Source organism: Micropterus dolomieu, linkage group LG19, assembly GCF_021292245.1.
Source record: "Micropterus dolomieu isolate WLL.071019.BEF.003 ecotype Adirondacks linkage group LG19, ASM2129224v1, whole genome shotgun sequence".
In the NCBI taxonomy this organism is placed as follows: Eukaryota; Metazoa; Chordata; class Actinopteri; order Centrarchiformes; family Centrarchidae; genus Micropterus; species Micropterus dolomieu.
The window spans coordinates 9,496,438-9,513,931 of NC_060168.1; the positions used below are offsets into that span (position 1 = coordinate 9,496,438).

A 17,494-nucleotide genomic window follows, 5' to 3' on the forward strand; every position below is an offset into this window, starting at 1 on the left:
CAATATCTGATACAATCTCCCAATACTTTTATGTATACTTTTATTTGAATCAAGAAAAAAAGAACAAAGATAACCTTGCTTGTCCATAACAACAATAAAAATAAAAATACCAATCAACTACTATGGCTTCAACGGGTGGCATTTTATTCAAGGTATCGAATGAAGTACTCTATTGGTATCGGTATATCATATATTTAAGGCTACTTGTTTTGGTACTACTATTGCAAAATTTTAAACGATACCTAATGTCGACCATATTCCAAATGACCTCTTTTACTCTTCACTCTAAACAAGTCATATTGGCAAGCTAATGCTAGCTTTGTCCGTTGGCTCAGTTATTTAGCTTCTTCTCAGTTAGCATTACACCAGGCAGTTAGTAGGTAAAAATATTTAGTAACAACAAATCTCTATGTAAGTCTATGTTACTAGTTTGTGCATCTCAACCTGTTTTAATTTAGTAAATCTAAACACCTGAGTTCTAATTTTAACTTAACACAAAATTAATCAAAACGCATGTATACTGGGGCAATAATGGTGTTCATACAGAGGTGTTATCCTCATTCTGGCCTGAGCTCTTAGAACTCAAGTGTCTAGGCACTGTGTACCTGGCTGAAGAGATAGAGCTCCTGGTCCAGTGGGGAGCTGATCTCCACAAGTCCAACTGGGCTGGGCTGAGGCTGGTTGGGGCTGACAGCTCTGATCCGTATGTTGCCCAGATCAGCAATATACAGGGTGCCATTGGGGGCCACAGCCAGAGAGGAGGGGGCTTTGAGACGGGCGTCCCGAGCGTAGCCTCCATCTCCTGATAAGAGAAACAAGGAGGCATTATTTCAATGAGGACGAACTCTTTATCAACAAAACCGCATAAGTGAGGGCACCCCCTCAGTTATAAACACACTGAGAAATATAAATTTTTCTTTTGAGAAAGAGAGAAGTTGCAACTGGTACACACACACTTTGCAAAATATGAAGCTCCCATGGTGCCGCTTATGCGTTTATCAGTTCAGCTCAGGACTTGGACTTGTTGGGATGCTGTGGCTTCGCAATGGAGTGGATATGACCACCTTGATAGTGACCTTAGCCTTATCAGACAGTGATAGTGGGTGACTGAATGCATTCAGATGTCTTGGTAGCACAGCGGGATAATAGCCGGGTGAAACCCTTTAGATGCTGTCAGCAGTAGGCCCGGGGGCCTGTGATGGGTTTGTGCAGGCAGCAGGGTGGCAGTCTATCTCTTGACAGCATGCACATTACGTGTGCGTTCATGTCTGTTTGTATTTGCGGGTGTGCGCTCACATAAGTGTGCATGTTCAAAGACACTGTGTGAGCGTCTACGGTGAAGGGATGGAAACGGAAAGCCTCTGAAGAGAGTAATCATCTGTTAACAGCAAGACTTGATTGAAAATATGCAAAGTACAACCCAAGAAATAGGGATGGTTACAGCCCATTGGCTTGTGGCATGGGAGAGACATTTCCCTCCATTTTGAACAGAAAAGAGACAGATTTTTATGAGCAGAATTAAATGATAAAATCACATCCTCTGACACTTAGAATGAAGGCATGGTCTAACTGTCAAAAGAACATCTGCTTATTTGTTTGGTCTTTTCGCTCTTCCCTTTATTATGTTTCAGGTGCCCTTCCATGATACACCAAACAGTTAAAACCTTCAGCGACTAGACGAGAGCTTTTTCCTTTGCCTGTAATTTGAATGGATTTGAAAGGTTTCTCTCAAGCTGGTTTCTACTGAAATTTAGCTGGAGGTTTTTGCGAAATGAATACAAATACACCCCCCCATGCTCACATGCATGCACTTACAAAGTCAAATTACATCCACTTACTTTTCCATTGTGTCATTATATATAGTATATACACATTATCCTACATATATTCATCATTTACATAAATGTCATTATCACAATTTCAAAAAATAATTTCTCAAACAGTCCAAACAGCTCCTGTTAGATATTAAAATTCCATCTGAGTTAAATAATTTATACACATTCGAATAGAGAAGAAAACAGTGGAGGAGACAGACAAGCGAGGAAAAGTTCTTCTCAAGCTCTGCTAATAAAATCATTGGCCAGCAGGGATACACAAGCTGCAAGATTTAATCACTCAATATCAAGACACACTGACTATTTCATTCCTTTAAGTTATGTCAAAGCTTTTTAAAATGTATTTGCTTTGTTTCCTTCTTTATACTTCTTAAGCAGGCCAAGTAAGATATGACCTGATAGGATTTTTAAGTGCAGTTACATGTTGTTACATAGTTACATAGTGCGTGTGTGTGTGTGTGTGTGTGTGTGTGTGTGTGTGCCTGATGACCCACCTGAGAAGCAGTCACAGTTGGGGTCTATCTTACAGTCACAGTCCGTGGGGGCTCCAGAGATAATGGATATCTCCCCGTTGGTTGACACCTGTGAAGTGCTCAGAAACGTCACAAACGGCTACAAAATGCTGTATGAGATTATTGTTCAAGCGAAGAAAATGTTCAACAACAGCCTTTGTTATGTCTAATCTCTACGACAAACAAGATAATGGCGGCAATTCATAGAAACCTGATCTGGAAACACAGACGCATGATAGAAAAATGAAATAAGAGGGAAAATGACGACAATGTATTTGGCTGTGTTTGTCTACTGGTACTTCAACCAAACATTGATGATAACTCAGAGGCCTTTCATTTTTTTATTTTAGGAAAAAGAAAAGAGTCATGGATCAGGGTGTGTGAGAACATGGGTCTTTTGTTGAAACATTAAGAAATCGTTACAAGTTGAAATCCAGCTCAATGTGGTAGGGGTACTATGACAGGTTTCTCCAGGTCATGATAGGGTCAGTTGCTGAGCTAAAGTAAGCCAAGTGTGACAGCCAGCTATTCTGAAACAGTCCGTCAGAGTCCGTCTCTCCTCTCTGCCTGCTTGGTTAACTGACTGACACAGCAGCCTTGATAATGATGTTATCTATTTGTTAGGTAACCCAAGGTCGGGATTATATTTATTTTGTTGCATTACAGACAGACTGACTGACTCTGTGTAGAAAGTGTTGCATGTGGCTTGAATGACACACAATGTGACTTAGGTTGACTTAGGTAAGCACAGTGTCTTGATTTGAACCAGTATCCAATAGCATCTACACACATATAGGGGGTGAACAATAACCTTATTTGAACACTTAGGGCCCAATTTACTAACATCCCAAATAAAGAGTACTAAATTGCATGTGCATTCTAAAATATTGCACGTGTACCTGTAGTACCTGTTATGGATGATTAACAGAGAATTATAGCGTAGATGACAACAGGTGTTTTAATGGTTTCTGCCATGGAGAGTCAGGAGGAAAAGCAGCCACTGCATAAAAACCTTGGTTTGTTTCTGTTTGATTCAGTGCGTCCAGAGTATGTGGAAATCGTATGTACTGCAAATCTTGCCTAAGACTGCACTAACTTGGGACAGCACACCTGAAAAACAGCTTTAGGAAACCCCCCAGAAACAGCTACAGTATGCTGGAATGACCTAGATGTGAGGAAATGACAGCAGATCGTTCTTCATCCAACCAGAGAGAACGATCACCGACCGTCCGCACCGTGCCCGGTTGTTCCGCAATCTCCTGTCCCTGTATGCCCCAACGACCCATTCCCTCTCCGATACCTACAATGGGTCGTGTCGCTATTACTGCCGGCGTGCTGTGACCATTTGTGACCGTTCCCCCTGGCTGGATGAATTTTACTAACCATGCACTACTGCAGCTGGGAGCTCTTCGCAGCGCCACGCAACTTTCTAAATTCTTCTATCTCACGGAGAAAAGAAATCAATTAATACAACAGTATTGCCAAAGCTTCAAGGAAAATACAAAAAAACAGTTCAATTCATATAGTTCATCGAAAAAATAAAATCATTTTATCTCTATATATTGGATATAGAATAATATTATATATTATATTATAATATTGTTAATTTCTCTTCTTTCATTACGGCTGTGTCTCCATCTCGCAACGATAACAGCAGTCATCTTTGCGCAACACTTGGTGGTTTGCACCTTCCTTTCAAACGGATTAAATACAGAAGCTGTTGCACTCACATGAAATTGCTTTTAGGCTTGTTAGATCACATTGCGTGTAGTAAATAAATGTATTAGCATGTTACCGTCCCATTACTATGCACAAAACACAAAAACGCCCCAAGTTGGATATTCATTAAGGCAAAAGTAGTAAATGAACAACAGGTGCTATCTTGCACTTTTGGAAATCTTCATTCTGCGTGCACACCGTTAGTAGATCAGCTTACATGTTATTTTTCTGGTGATATCAAGTTTGCACACTTTTTACTCACGCAAACCTTTAGTAAATCTGCCTGTCTAAGGTCTAGACAGGCAGTATCCTTCAGATTTGGTGTCATGTGTTCACATGTTGTATGCTGGCACTACATCTCTTCGGCTGTGTCTCATTAAACCTGGTGATGCTTCTTAACTGGTCCATGGGGAGCATGCATGGTTTGGGAAGATATGTTTGATTTAGATTTTTTTACCAGTTTTATTGTCCCTTATGGAAAGTTGATTTGCAATGCATTTTATAAAGCTATTTTATATTTTGATTACTGACATATTTGCTTTCTTGCCAAGTGTTAGAGAATATCATTCTGATGTCTATATATAGTGGGGAGAACAAGTATACACTGTTGATTTTGCAGGTTTTCCTACTTACAAAGCATGTAGAGGTCATTTTTAGCATAGCTACACTTCAACTGTGAGAGACGGAATCTAAAACAAAAATCCAGAAAATCACATTGTATGATGTTTAAATAATTAATTTGTATTTTATTGCATGACATAAGTATTAGATACATCAGAAAAGCAGAACTTAATATTTGGTACAGAAACCTTTGTTTGCAAGATGGACCACTGTAGCAGCTTTAAAGCTCAGTAATCAACACATTATATCTTGTTTTTTAATCTGTAAAAAAATTGAGAATCATTTGGCTTTTCCTGTGGACAGGGCTGGACTGTTAATCTGTCATACTGGGCAAATGGCCGGTGGGCCAACGCACCTTTGGGGCTGGTGTAACATAAATTATTTATTTATATAACTAATTTTTAAAAATGGGCCAACGATCGGCCTATAAAGCATGGACAGTTGTCCATTGGGTAATTTTCTATAGTGACACTGGGCTGGCCCAATCACATCTCATACTAGCCCCCACCACCTATGCTGTCTGTTTCTTGTGTTCCGGCCCAAAAAAAAAAAACATTCTTCAGAGGAGGCTGCCAAATGCGCGAAAATAACCGATATGTTTGATACCAGGGCTGCAGTAGCTTCAACATCAGCTGCAGTACCCTGCGTAGTGAAGGCACTTGAAGGGGTAAAAGAGCTGTGGTGGCCACTGCCAGGCAGAAGAGAAGGCGTGTGAGAGCGAAACAGAGTGACAAAGTGACTGTGATGGGCCGAGTGAGAGAGAGAGCAGGAGGAGAGTGGAGGTGAAGCGGTAAGCATGGAGTAGCTCAACCTGTAGGGAGGGGGCAGGGAGAGAGGGTCATTTACACTGCCACCACTTTTTGAAAGCATTTGTTAAGCAAAAAATAATAATAAACTACTGATTACTGCATTATCTGTTATTATATTTTTACATTGTAAATTGTAACCTGCCACCTGAATTTTGTGCTTCCTTTTATTAAAATAAAGACATTTCCACCACAAAGTGGTGCAGAAAATGTCTCCAGAATGCAGGAGGTGTTTAATGCTCAAAATCTATTAAAATATATTCTTGTCTTTTTGTCATGGACACCAATCTTGTGCAATGTGACGTCACCCTTAATCTGACCCCCTAAATGGAAGGATGGTGTATTGGTGAGGGGTGTCCGACAAATTCTGGTGGGCCACCTCGGCCAAAAATGCCAGGGCTGATTTTTTGTCCCAATCCAGCCCTGCCTGTGGAACAAGTGCATCTTTAGTGTCATGGCGCTTGGTTGTGCACCTCTGATTTTTTGTAACTAGGTGTGTGCTATGCTTCTCATTTCAACATGGACACAGTAGATTGGAAAGTCTACCTTCACGCAGGTTCACCTTTACAAACACCTCTACAACCCTTCCTTGAGAGACCACAGGCGCAGCCTACTGATTCTCAATTTGTAGAGAGAGAATGCCACTACACTGCAAAAAGATGAGCCATTTTGTAAGAAAGTGTGCAAAAATATGAGGCCTCTTGCTTATTCACAGAACATTTTGATTTGTATGCCACCCTGGCGTTTTGGAGAATGCTTCAATCTTCTCATCACTTGGCAAGGAAGCTAATAAGTGTATTTAACAAAAGTATTCCTTTAAACTTTGATGACCTCAATCCTTTATCAAGCATCTCAGAGTCAAAAATCAATCCTAACTGGCAAAATGCACAATTAGTCCTAATTCTAGGCTTTGGACTAAATGAAACTTGTCCTAGGACAAGATACCTAGACCTGCATAGGTGCTAGTCCCCAACAGGAAGGAGGACAACAAAAGGACAAACATGCACCCATAATCCAGAGGTGGGGGGACAGAAAGAAGAGCTTTTGTTTTAAAATAGTGACCTACTTCTTGAAAGACAATGATTGGATTTAAAAGTCTTGTTACTTGTATTCGATAAACACTCCGTCTTCAAAAATATGCCCGCTTCACAGAAACAAGTTCTTGCCACTTGTGCTTAATTGAAAACAAACACGGCCACAACAGAGCTCATTTGGGGTGTAATGATTTTAAGGCACCTCAAGGCTCCAATAACATGCATATTCAATAACTTCCCTGCCTCTATAGAAGATAAAAAATAAAAATTCCACCCATATTTGGTAAAGCATGTGTGGTCCTTGATGTTATGGCCAAATGTTTCGGGTGCGTGTGACAGACAGACGCATTGGACCGTGACAGCAGACCAACAGCAGAGCCAAAGCATTGCCTAAATGCTTATTGTGGCCAAGGCACGTTCCCATTTAATAGGGCTGATTAAATGAAAAAGAAATTAGGCTTGCTGGCTAAACAGTACAAGATGCAGCTGGTGTCAGCCATTTAAGATGAAATGTAGTGGATAATTCTTTTATTTTGAAATGGGGCTGCGTCATTTTAAAAATCAGTTTATAATATACTGTTTGAAATATATTGTCAGTCTATACCTATGAGCCGCTAGTTTGTCTTACAAGTGACAATTTTACGTATTTAATTAAATTTTCCCTGCCTCACACATTGTATCTGCATTAGTGTGACAGGTTCTTGAACATATTTATGCAAATCAGAAATGCTGAGAAAATCTGCAACACATCATCATTCATTTTATTTTTACGGTTCCAAAACGGTTCCATTTAGCCAAAGGAGAATTTCTACTTGTTGCTTAAGGTGTGTGCAGGAACCTTCACAAATTACTGTCAAGCCCTACTCTGAGGCATTTTTGTTCTAGTTTGACTTTTGTGTGAGATACACAATATAAAAATTGGCCCAGAAATACCAAACAGATATGACAAATACAGTAAAAAGGACATTATTTTCATTGCCCTATCCAAAATGGCTGTCCAGTCTCCATCAAAAAGGCATCTGAGGCATTTTATGTTCCTGTCTGCCTCCACATGGACTCAGCGTGGTGCTGCTGACCACAAAAGGACTATTGATTGAGTCCAGCAGGCGATATCTTTGTGTTGCTGGCGCCCAAATGCTGTGAGCCTTTGATAGCATGCTGCTACCTAATGGAGATTCCTTTAATGGACAAAAACATTATTTTCCTAAAATGAAACAGGCTTTTGGATTATTTTTTTGAATGATGCCCTGGTGTAAGAGGCAGATTCTGATCACTTTCTTGGTGCACAGCATCACAGCAGAGCAAACATCCTGAACAAGTGTGAGGGTAGAATTAGTGTCAAAAGGCCAGATGTTTTGCGGGTGTCAGTTGCTACTGAGAGGTCTTTTCCTGTTTGTCAGTGTTGCTACAGTTGTGACATCTTTGCAGGGATGTGGTCATTCAGCTAGAAGTATAGAGCAATATGAATACTTCGAGGAAAATAGTTTCTTTGAAGGTCTCTTAACTGAGAGCTATCTGAAAAAATCTCAAATAATTGGAACCTGATAGCTGGTATCAGATCAGCAGATTCTGATGACATTAAACCCCTCATTGGTATCAGCCCTAAAAAGCCCAATCAGAGCATATCTAGCTAAAAACAGGCTGAAAGTAACTATGCATGGTATTTTTATGGACAGGGTGACCTGTTGGATGCGGTTGATGCGCCTCTCATCGGTCTCTGCGATGAACAGTGTGCCCTGGTGTGACAGGGCAATGGCCTTGGCAGCCTCCAGGGTGGCGCGCACTGCTGCCCATCTGACCAGGTGGTGGTCAATACCTGGAACCTGGCAGTGGATTGGGCGGCCCGCCACAATACGCACCTGAAGATTTTCTGATACCTGATATGATAAAAAAACATCATTCTGTATGAGCTATGTAAAAGAGACAGAGAAAGTAAATTATAACTGTCCGCTAATTATTTCCAGTCAAGGTATATCAATGTATATACTGTATATCTTTGTTGAACAAGCGCATCAAACTTCACCACACCTAAGCCTGCGTCATCTAATGACTCAAGTCTTTACAAGGTACACATGAACAGGCAACTCACTGAAGTTTATGGGTAATAAGCAAAACCTGAGTGACATTTTCGTTAAAACAACTCCTGCAGAGACTGTTGATAGCATGTTATTTTTTTTTAACAAGGTGCTCTTTTCCTTTCTTTTATGTTAGCAGCCTCACTCGCTCTAAATGCACCTTAAGTGACAGCACTGCAAATTACTCTTTCTTCCTCTGCTGTGTATAGTGCCAATGTCTCTCAAAAAAAAGCATCCGCTTGAACAGGAGGCAGGTTTAGAATTCATTCACTGGCAAACATATACCTTTTAGAACTGTTTCTCTACCTGTAGGACAATGTTGTTGTCCAGGATGTAAAGGGAATTGTCCAGCGGGTTGATGGCCAGGTCTGTTGGCCACTCCAGACGCACCTGTGGAATGACACACACACGCACACACAAAAAAATACACCTTACAGTAACTGTATTTCTATTAGAAGTTAGAACAAAAGAACAAGAAAGCCTTGGAGGGTATCACCCGCAAGAGTCAGTTACAGGTGCTACAAATAATATCTCCTTAATAACATAGCATTAGGCCTCCTGACCCTCCCTTCTCCTGCAAAGGTCAGTGGCGGGCAGGGAGCCTTCCCGTATTTATTCAAGACTCACACCAGCTTGCCTCGGCACTGTTCCAAATGTCAGCCAATAACCATGATCGCCGCCTGCTCAAATAGCACACCCTGCCCGCTAACACCGTGGGGGTCAAAGACAGACAAACCTACACTAGCGCACAGCCACCCACATCACTGTCTATCCCACACAAACAAACACTCAAACTGTGAGCTATGGAGACGAGGCGCCGCATCTGAGGGATCAGTGAGGTGATTGATGACTCTGAGGATGGATTGGTAAATAAATGGATCATGTTAAATTGCCACTGACATGTCCAATTATAGGCTCTGTCAAATGAGAGAGAAGAGGGTTCACTCTGAAATCCCATTTTAAGAGGTAGAGAGATTCATCAAGCAGGACTCACTCTGTCCTTAGCCAAAGAGGACACGCATCAAATCTGTCCTGCTCATGATATTGAACTTTGGAGTAATGGCAGGCATTTACATTTACAAGTTAAGTTGAGCTGTCCACAGAGCTGGACCTGCAGAATTTAAGTTGAACTGACAACTAACATTTTGCTCAGAAATATATATATTTCTTTTTATTTTATTTCCACCTCTTAAATTGGTGTTCTCCAAGAGGCGCAAATTAGTCTAATGAGTTCAGAATATCAAATTTTAACAGCCACACAGGTGGTTCACCAGCATGGGGGCTGAAGTTGTTAGCCGTTGATAAGTATCATATGTGATTAGAGCCTACATTACTCAATGAATGCATACATTAGTTACTCTGTGTCCAGATTAAAATTAAAGGGTGACGTACAGAGTGGTTACAGGATTTGCTGTTGCTATAGGTTTTGACAGTCTGGTCATTTGCCATCACCACAACTGGATCCATAAAGAGAGACTGCTAACGCTAGCCACCCTAAGTGTGAAGGGGCTGCCGAAGACTCAGCAGGTGTTGAAATAACATGAGAGAAAAGTAATGTCTTGTGGGAATTAGGGCTAACATTAGCAAGCAAGACTAACTAGAGTCCACTTTCCCAGTGAAAGTTAGCCTAGGTTAGTAACTTCCACTTTCTGAGAGGATTACAAACTTGCACCATGGGTCCTCCCAAATGTTGTGAATATAAAATAATGGTAAATAAAAAAAGCCAACACTAGTGTCTAGTATAAATGTTTGTAGAATATACAGAATGGGCTCCAGTCTATCCACAGAACATGAAGCTTAAACACTGTTTCCTGTAATCCTGTTCTGAAAAGGAAAAAATATGCACAAAAGTATAGTATATAGTTTACATATATAATAGTATCATTATAGTGTATATTTCATTATATAAAAAGTGAGTATTCAAATTTCAGTTCGACTTGAAAGTAAAAAATAAAGTCAACGCTTGGCTCTTCATAGTGCATAAATTACTGCAGTGATGTTTGTCTAGCCGTAGCTACAGATGTCTCCATCACTAATGACTATTGAGGTCACAGCAGTTTATAAGAACAAACACAGATGGAGGATGAGTGCGAACGGACGCTAACTGAGGCTGCTAACTGAGGCAAACAGAGGCATTGTGAGGTAGCATGGGCCCCTTTAAAGACATATAAGAGCACCTCTGGGAATTCACCTAGGCTGAACACGCATATTCACACACACATACACAGCTACTTGCAACCCTCTGTGTGGGCAGAGATCCCTCTATAGAGCCAGCAGTTCATCTATAATTCATCTTCTGCTCTAATAGGCCTGATATAAGTCAGCAGTGTGATCTGAACGCTGGCTGATCAAATCTGTGCAGTAGCTGTCTCTCCCACACACACACACGCACACACACACACACACACACACACACAGAAACACACACATACACCTTTATGAAGACAGAAAGAGTTTCTGTGGAAGAGGTCGGGCAATTTTGATCAGCCACTGAGAACAAGAGAACAACAAACTAATACCTATTTATTGTGATTCGTTGTCTTTTTGATTTAATTGCTCTAAATTGACAACACAAAACACATGCAGGAGTCTTATATTTTTACAGATTATCTACACTCAAATGGTGAGAATGAAGCCTCTTTCAGAGCAAAACATGTGGCTCTAGCTTTCTACGAGACATTTAAACTCAATTTTTGGCTTACCTGGCTGATGTCCATGCGCGCATCACAGCTTAGCGGCTGCGTCGACATCAGTCCGTTTGAACCAATCACAGTGGAGAGCAAACCCCTCTCATTAATCTTCTGAATGGTGGTGCCATCAACGAAGTAGACGACTCCTCTTTTATCCACTGCAATACCTGGGCGGGTGAGAGAGAGAGGGAGAGAGAGAGAGAGAGGCAGAATGAGCTTTTGGAGATGACAGAGAGCGCGAGTGGGGAGGACAAAAAGGGAAAAGAGGAAAAACGTGAAAGAGAGTATGAGAGAGAGAAGAGGAGAGATGGAGAGGAGTGGGTAAGGTAGAGAAGTAAAGTGAAGAGAGGCGAGGGCTTCGGAGAGGCATCCAACTCAGTTAGACATTCAGCTCAGCAAGCGGCTGTCTTATCAAAGGCACTGCACCACAGAAATGTAATTATATTTCCATTCCACAGCCCACTAAAGGGATTAGAACAATGCAACTGGAGGAAGAAGTTATTTGTCACATTAGATGTGAGCAGGGTGCCGCAGTGAACTTTTGACATTTGGCGCTCGCAAGCGTGCTTTATAAATGTGCATCCACGAGTCAAGCACACATGTGGATATCTGCATGTGTTTGCACTGCACAGGCTTTGTGAGTGTGTTTTGCCATGAATAGCATATACTGGAACTCTCCTTGCAGTGGAGCTCAGCAGTAGACAGTGAGCAGAGAGAGAGGTAGAGGTAAGTCCAGGTATTAAAGGTCAGGGCAGACTTTGAATCATCTGTTATGGATGAGGAGAGACCTTCATCCCTGTCTCATCTCCATACAGAGAATAGACATTTGTCTCTACTCCTCAGCAATAATAATCCCCGACTCAGCCCTCACCTCTCATATCGTCTGCTGCCAATTTCCCTTGATTGCTTTCACTTAGCATCTGCGACAATAACCTATATTTTAGCATTTCTACCTGCCATCTCCAATGTATGTGGCTTGCTGTTGCACCATTTAAAAATACATTTTGTTCATGGTTTATCATAAAGTCATGTCAAGTTTATGTATATATCCCTTTATCTCAAGCATGCCTCAAGGGACTTAAAGGAGACAACGCCTGCTTATATCTAACTAATCCTCTATCGATCACAAAATGAAATGGTGCAACAAAGAAAACCATTAAAAAAATCACATGGATGAAAGTAGCATAGATATAAATAAGGCTCATTACTGATTTATCTGTTGATTATTTTTGCTATTGTTACATTATTTGTTTTGTCTTAAAGTCCAATATTCACTCTCCTTTAAGCTCTGTTCTGGTCTCCACCAACTCCTGAGGGAAATCTCTGGCTCTTCAGCTGCTAAATGCTTCACTATGTTCACCAGCTAGCTAGTTCCTAACTATGTTAGTCTGCCATTTGGTGCAGCGTTTTCACTGAAAACAGCTGCCTGCTGTGTGTAGAAACAATGAGATCTGTAAGAGAAAATCAAAAACAATAAAACTTTGGTTCATAAAACCAAAACAACAAGATGAATGAAAAATAAGCGGGAACTAAATTACTGAAAATTAATTAATGGTTTTGTTCATCCATTTATCTGCATTCCCAGCACCCCCACCCCTCCACAGAGAATGAAAGTTCTCAAAAATATTCAAAGAATGATCTGACCATGCCCAAGAGCCAGCACATAATAAAAGTGGACAATGGAGCAACACTATCAGTATGCAGTACACCTCCGACTACTCCTCCCTCATTCAGTCATCTCCCATTTTCTTCCCATGATTTTTATTCTGGTTTCTGTCAGTCTGTCTCTTTTCAAACTCTGTCATGCTGGATTATGTAGAGATGTGCCTGTGCTCACTTTCTGAGCCTAGGATAGAAATCACTACTGCCCTTTCCCCCAGGCAGCACTAAGGTCTCATCCTCCTTGACATACAATAGCTTTCTTTACACGTGATTTCATTCAACGTGCACCCCCCCACACACACACACACACACACACACACACACATGCAAACACAGCATACCGCCACCACAACTACATTCACAAACGTCCTCAAACCGAGCAACCCTGGACCGACCCTGTGAATCATAAATCGTGCAGGTGGAGTGGGGTGGTGGGCAGGTGGAGGGCCAGGGTCAGTGTGTTTCCTCCAGAGGCCAGAAGGTGAACTAGAGAGCTCTCCCTCCTGGCCCCTTCATCATCCCTCTGACACAGACAGATTACACCACCCATACAGCATAACCCCCCCCCCCACACACACACACACACGCACACACCTATCCTTTTCCTCTTCTACCTTTCCCTCGCATCCTCCCTAACTTGATCTTCTTCTGCTCTCTTTTTGCTCCCTCTTCCCTCCCTTGATTTTTTTTCTTGTTGTCCTTTGCTTTGTTTCTCTATCTTGCCCTTCATGTTATAAGTGCAAATCAAATCTGTGCCCTTTGACCCTTCAGTAATGTCTGGGCTCTGTCTTCCTCTGTTCCTTCCTTTTGTTCCTCTCGGCCTTGCCATTTCTCCTCCTGTCACCTGGCATTATGCAGGAGGGACGTCTCAACCCACTGAGCCTACTTAGGTCTGAAACGCTGCACATTCTCCCTGCTCTAACGCCATCCTAGGATCCTTCTTACTTTCCTTTCACTTTCCTCCTCGTAGCAGCCTAAACCTGTCCCTGATCTTAGTGCTCATAAATTCTGCACAATGACATGACGAGGCAGCCAGGACTCTCTCTCTCAATACTGATTTCTGTTCTCACCCTCTCTGTCCCTGGAAATTACTCTTTCTTCTCGTCTCCTTTAGTTCTATTGACTTCAATCCTAAATTCCCTCTATTCTTTCTTTCTTGCCTTTGTTTGTGCTTTTCTGACACCCTAAGTATGCATGCTCAGGATCTGCATGTCTTATATTCGCACAAGAAGCTTCTAAATAGGTGCCAGTACTTCATCAACAATAACATACAGGACCGGGCTGACTTATACATCCTAACACAAGCACAACAATGACAACGATTGCTATTATTGCTTGGCATCGGTGGAAGGATTTACGCCAGTTTATGTGTTGTTTAAGAGTATTTTGCCATGTTTATTGAAAAGGCAGCAGATTAGTCCACATTCTCCTTGTCAGAAGCTGGATTTCCTACTGTTGTGGGTAAAGCTGTGTGCTGCGTTAAGGGAATTTACAGCCCCTCCGTATAGCCGATGGATACTCGCAAGACATCAAAAGATTTACCGTTTCTCCTTTGGTGGACCTGGCACTCTGATACTCATGTTTAGAAGCTGGCAGACACACAAGTGGGGAAATAATTGAGATAAATCTCAACTCCAGAGGGAGACGGACAGTTGGCTAAAGTTGGGACTGGATTTTTATCATCAAAGAAAAGTGAATTAGACTGAGTTGCATTGACCTTGGATAAACAGAAGGAGGGAAGAGGAGAGGAGGGAAGAAGAGGATGATAAAGTGATGCGTTTCACATTCAGCTCAGATTTAGGGAGAATATGCAGCCAAAGAGAAAACGACAGACAGCGCCAAAAGAGGTGTGAAAGAGGAGAGAGGTGGCGATGAGACAAAGGGACATGATGAGGAATTGCTTCAATTAACCATTACAGGCCAATCACTCTCAATCAAATAATCTCTTTGTTCTCTGTCCTTGTCAAAAGAATATCAGTTATAACGGCCCCCTGTGGCATTGCAATCCAATCCAATCTCATTGATGTCTTGGAGAGGGGTCTTTGAGAGCATCAGCGTTGATTACAGGTATTTGAAGGGAAGGAGGCATGAGGGATTTTCTGAGCAGAGAGCAAGGTATAGGTGAGCAATGAGATGAGGTGAGAAAGACTAATTATAACAAAAGTTGTGGATTATGTATCTTTTTTAGCAGTAATAGTAGACAGCCCTATTGGCGTACAGAAACACCAGGATGTGGTGGTGTGTGTGTGTGTGTGTGTGTGTGGTGCATACTGACTGCTAACACCTAAGCCCTCATGAGTACAGGAAGTCAACCTTCTGGTGTTGTTCAAGTTTCCCTTCTACAGTACTTTCACACTTCAAATGTTGACAGCAAAGCTGCCAAAAGAGCTGCCTCTCAGGATCAAAGCAAGAGGAATTGTAAAATTGTATAGAAAACAAACATCATTGTCTGTCAGCTGGTAAAACAATCGCCTAAGTGCAAAAAAAGCACATTTTCTGCAAAGGAAACGTACGGAAAGGGTCTGTTTATGGAGGAAAAAGCATAATGTGTGCATGTATGGAAGTTTCATTACTGTATACCTGAAAAATGTCATACAACCACACAACCACAGCACATGTGCACACAGGGGTGAGTCATGTGCACACACACACACACACACACACACAAAGATTGCCAGCAGCCTGAGGAGTGAGTCATTCAATCTGCCCTCCCGTATCCCTCAGGCACAGTGTGTCTTAATGATATGGACTGACGTATTATTACAGCATCTAAATGATACTAGCTGTAGCTGATTATGGCCCATGGCGCTTCTGTTCAAAGTACAAACTGTGTGTGACTGACTTATGTAGACAGATGGACAGTTTCACCTGCATAACTGGCCCCAGAGAGTAACTCTGACCATAAATAAAGTCAACCAAATTAGCCGGGGAAAGCCTGAAGGGTTCACTAACAGCTACAGTCCACCTGTAAGTGAAGCTGAAGAGCACACTGTTTCAAAGAATCTTTAGCTGTTCTCTGTGGCTTACTGTTCCCTTTCATCACTCCTCCTTGAGAACGCACAATGTTTGTATATGAATGTGTGAATATATGCGAATGTGTGCGCATGTCACTGTGTGCAAGCTCATGGTGCGGTGTGTGGGTGTGTGTGCATGCATGCGTGTGGTGAAGTAGCTAGGCGTAAAGATAAGGCACGGCAGTTAATCACATTGTGCGCATATGCAAATATAGAGCGGATAAATCAGAGTGTCTGCAGATGAGAAATTCACACTCCCACACACGTGCACACACAACTTTCGTGAAGACTCTAAGGTTGCCCATGTGCACTAACGTGCCGAAAATACACCTGTTCACTCAATCTCAGCACTGTGAAATGGCACTATGCTCCGTACTGATTTTGTGCGAGCATGTAGTTAAGTGTAGGGGTGTGCATATTTGTATTTGTCCTTACACATGTGTGTCTCAAACAGTGTATGATTCCACACCTGTATTAAAAAATGACGGGTAGAAATTCATTATGCTGCCATAAAACACTGCTCTGTGATCTACGACACGCACATCTATGAAGTGCACTACTGTAGTAGTGCTGTTTCCAATGGCTCTTACTTTTCCCAACCAAACACTTATCATCAATCAATACAAGATAGCACCATAAACGAGGACAGGCGTGTATTTGGGGTAGATCTTTGGTAAGCAGAAATAATTCATGCTTCTTGTAATTAATTATTCATTAAAGCCCCACAGAACAGACACCGGCTTAGTAATTAAGTCTGAATCAGACACTGTGGCTCATCTAATTATCAACCACTATAAGTTTGTTAACATATTAACCCGCATTAATTAATTATTGATAGCTGGCTTTTTTCTTTTTTGCTGTTATTTCTCGACTACACATGTATGGCGTGGCGAGACATTGCGAGCATGCAGAAAAGTGGTGGGAGATTTTGCAACAGTTGCATGCTAATTTTTGTGCGAATAAACGTTTTTTTTTGTGTTTGTGAAAATATGCGACTTGGCAGTAATTGCCTTGTTTGATAGCAAAAAAAAAAGATCCAAAGCAATCACAGAGGCAGCAGACAAACTCAATTATAAAAGCAATTGAAATGCTTTGGACTAGAAATCTCCATGAAAGGCTGAGGGGTTTGGATCAGTGCGGCGCGTCTGCAGATTATGTCGCACTGTTTAGAACATCAAACAAACACAAGGAGGTCTATCAATAGAGGCTCTTTTACCGAACACGCCATCACAGCATCAAGCCAGTGAGGCTCTGCAATGGTAGAAAGAGGAAATGGGATCAGATGGGAGGAAACAAATGTTTTCACGATGGAAAAAGTGGAAAAGAGGCACTAAACTTCTATAGATTGCAAATCTGTATGCGCAGCTTCCACCCAAACAAAGTTTCCCACATACAAAGACATCACAGTAACTGAGCCAGAGGCAGCAGTCTTTATCACAGACAGTAGACTTTGCAACCATTTCAGGTTTTCCATCCACATTTTCGAAAAGAACTGTATGAGTGCTTCTTTGGTGGGCTGTCTGGCC

At 41.7% G+C, this 17,494-nt stretch overlaps 1 protein-coding gene across 8 annotated transcripts in view; it reads right to left on the reverse strand.

The window, feature by feature from the left end:
* The window catches only part of tenm1 (teneurin transmembrane protein 1), a 116,517-nt gene that overhangs the window by 16,217 nt on the left and 82,806 nt on the right, over positions 1-17,494 (reverse strand). For all 8 annotated transcript variants that reach the window (XM_046031049.1, XM_046031056.1, XM_046031050.1 and 5 more), the window contains 5 exons: positions 11,305-11,459; positions 8,909-8,992; positions 8,210-8,404; positions 2,330-2,417; positions 606-802 (listed from right to left, as the gene is read on the reverse strand). In XM_046031049.1, the coding sequence (XP_045887005.1) occupies positions 606-802; positions 2,330-2,417; positions 8,210-8,404; positions 8,909-8,992; positions 11,305-11,459 (719 nt within the window). The remainder of the gene's footprint in view (positions 1-605; positions 803-2,329; positions 2,418-8,209; positions 8,405-8,908; positions 8,993-11,304; positions 11,460-17,494) is intronic.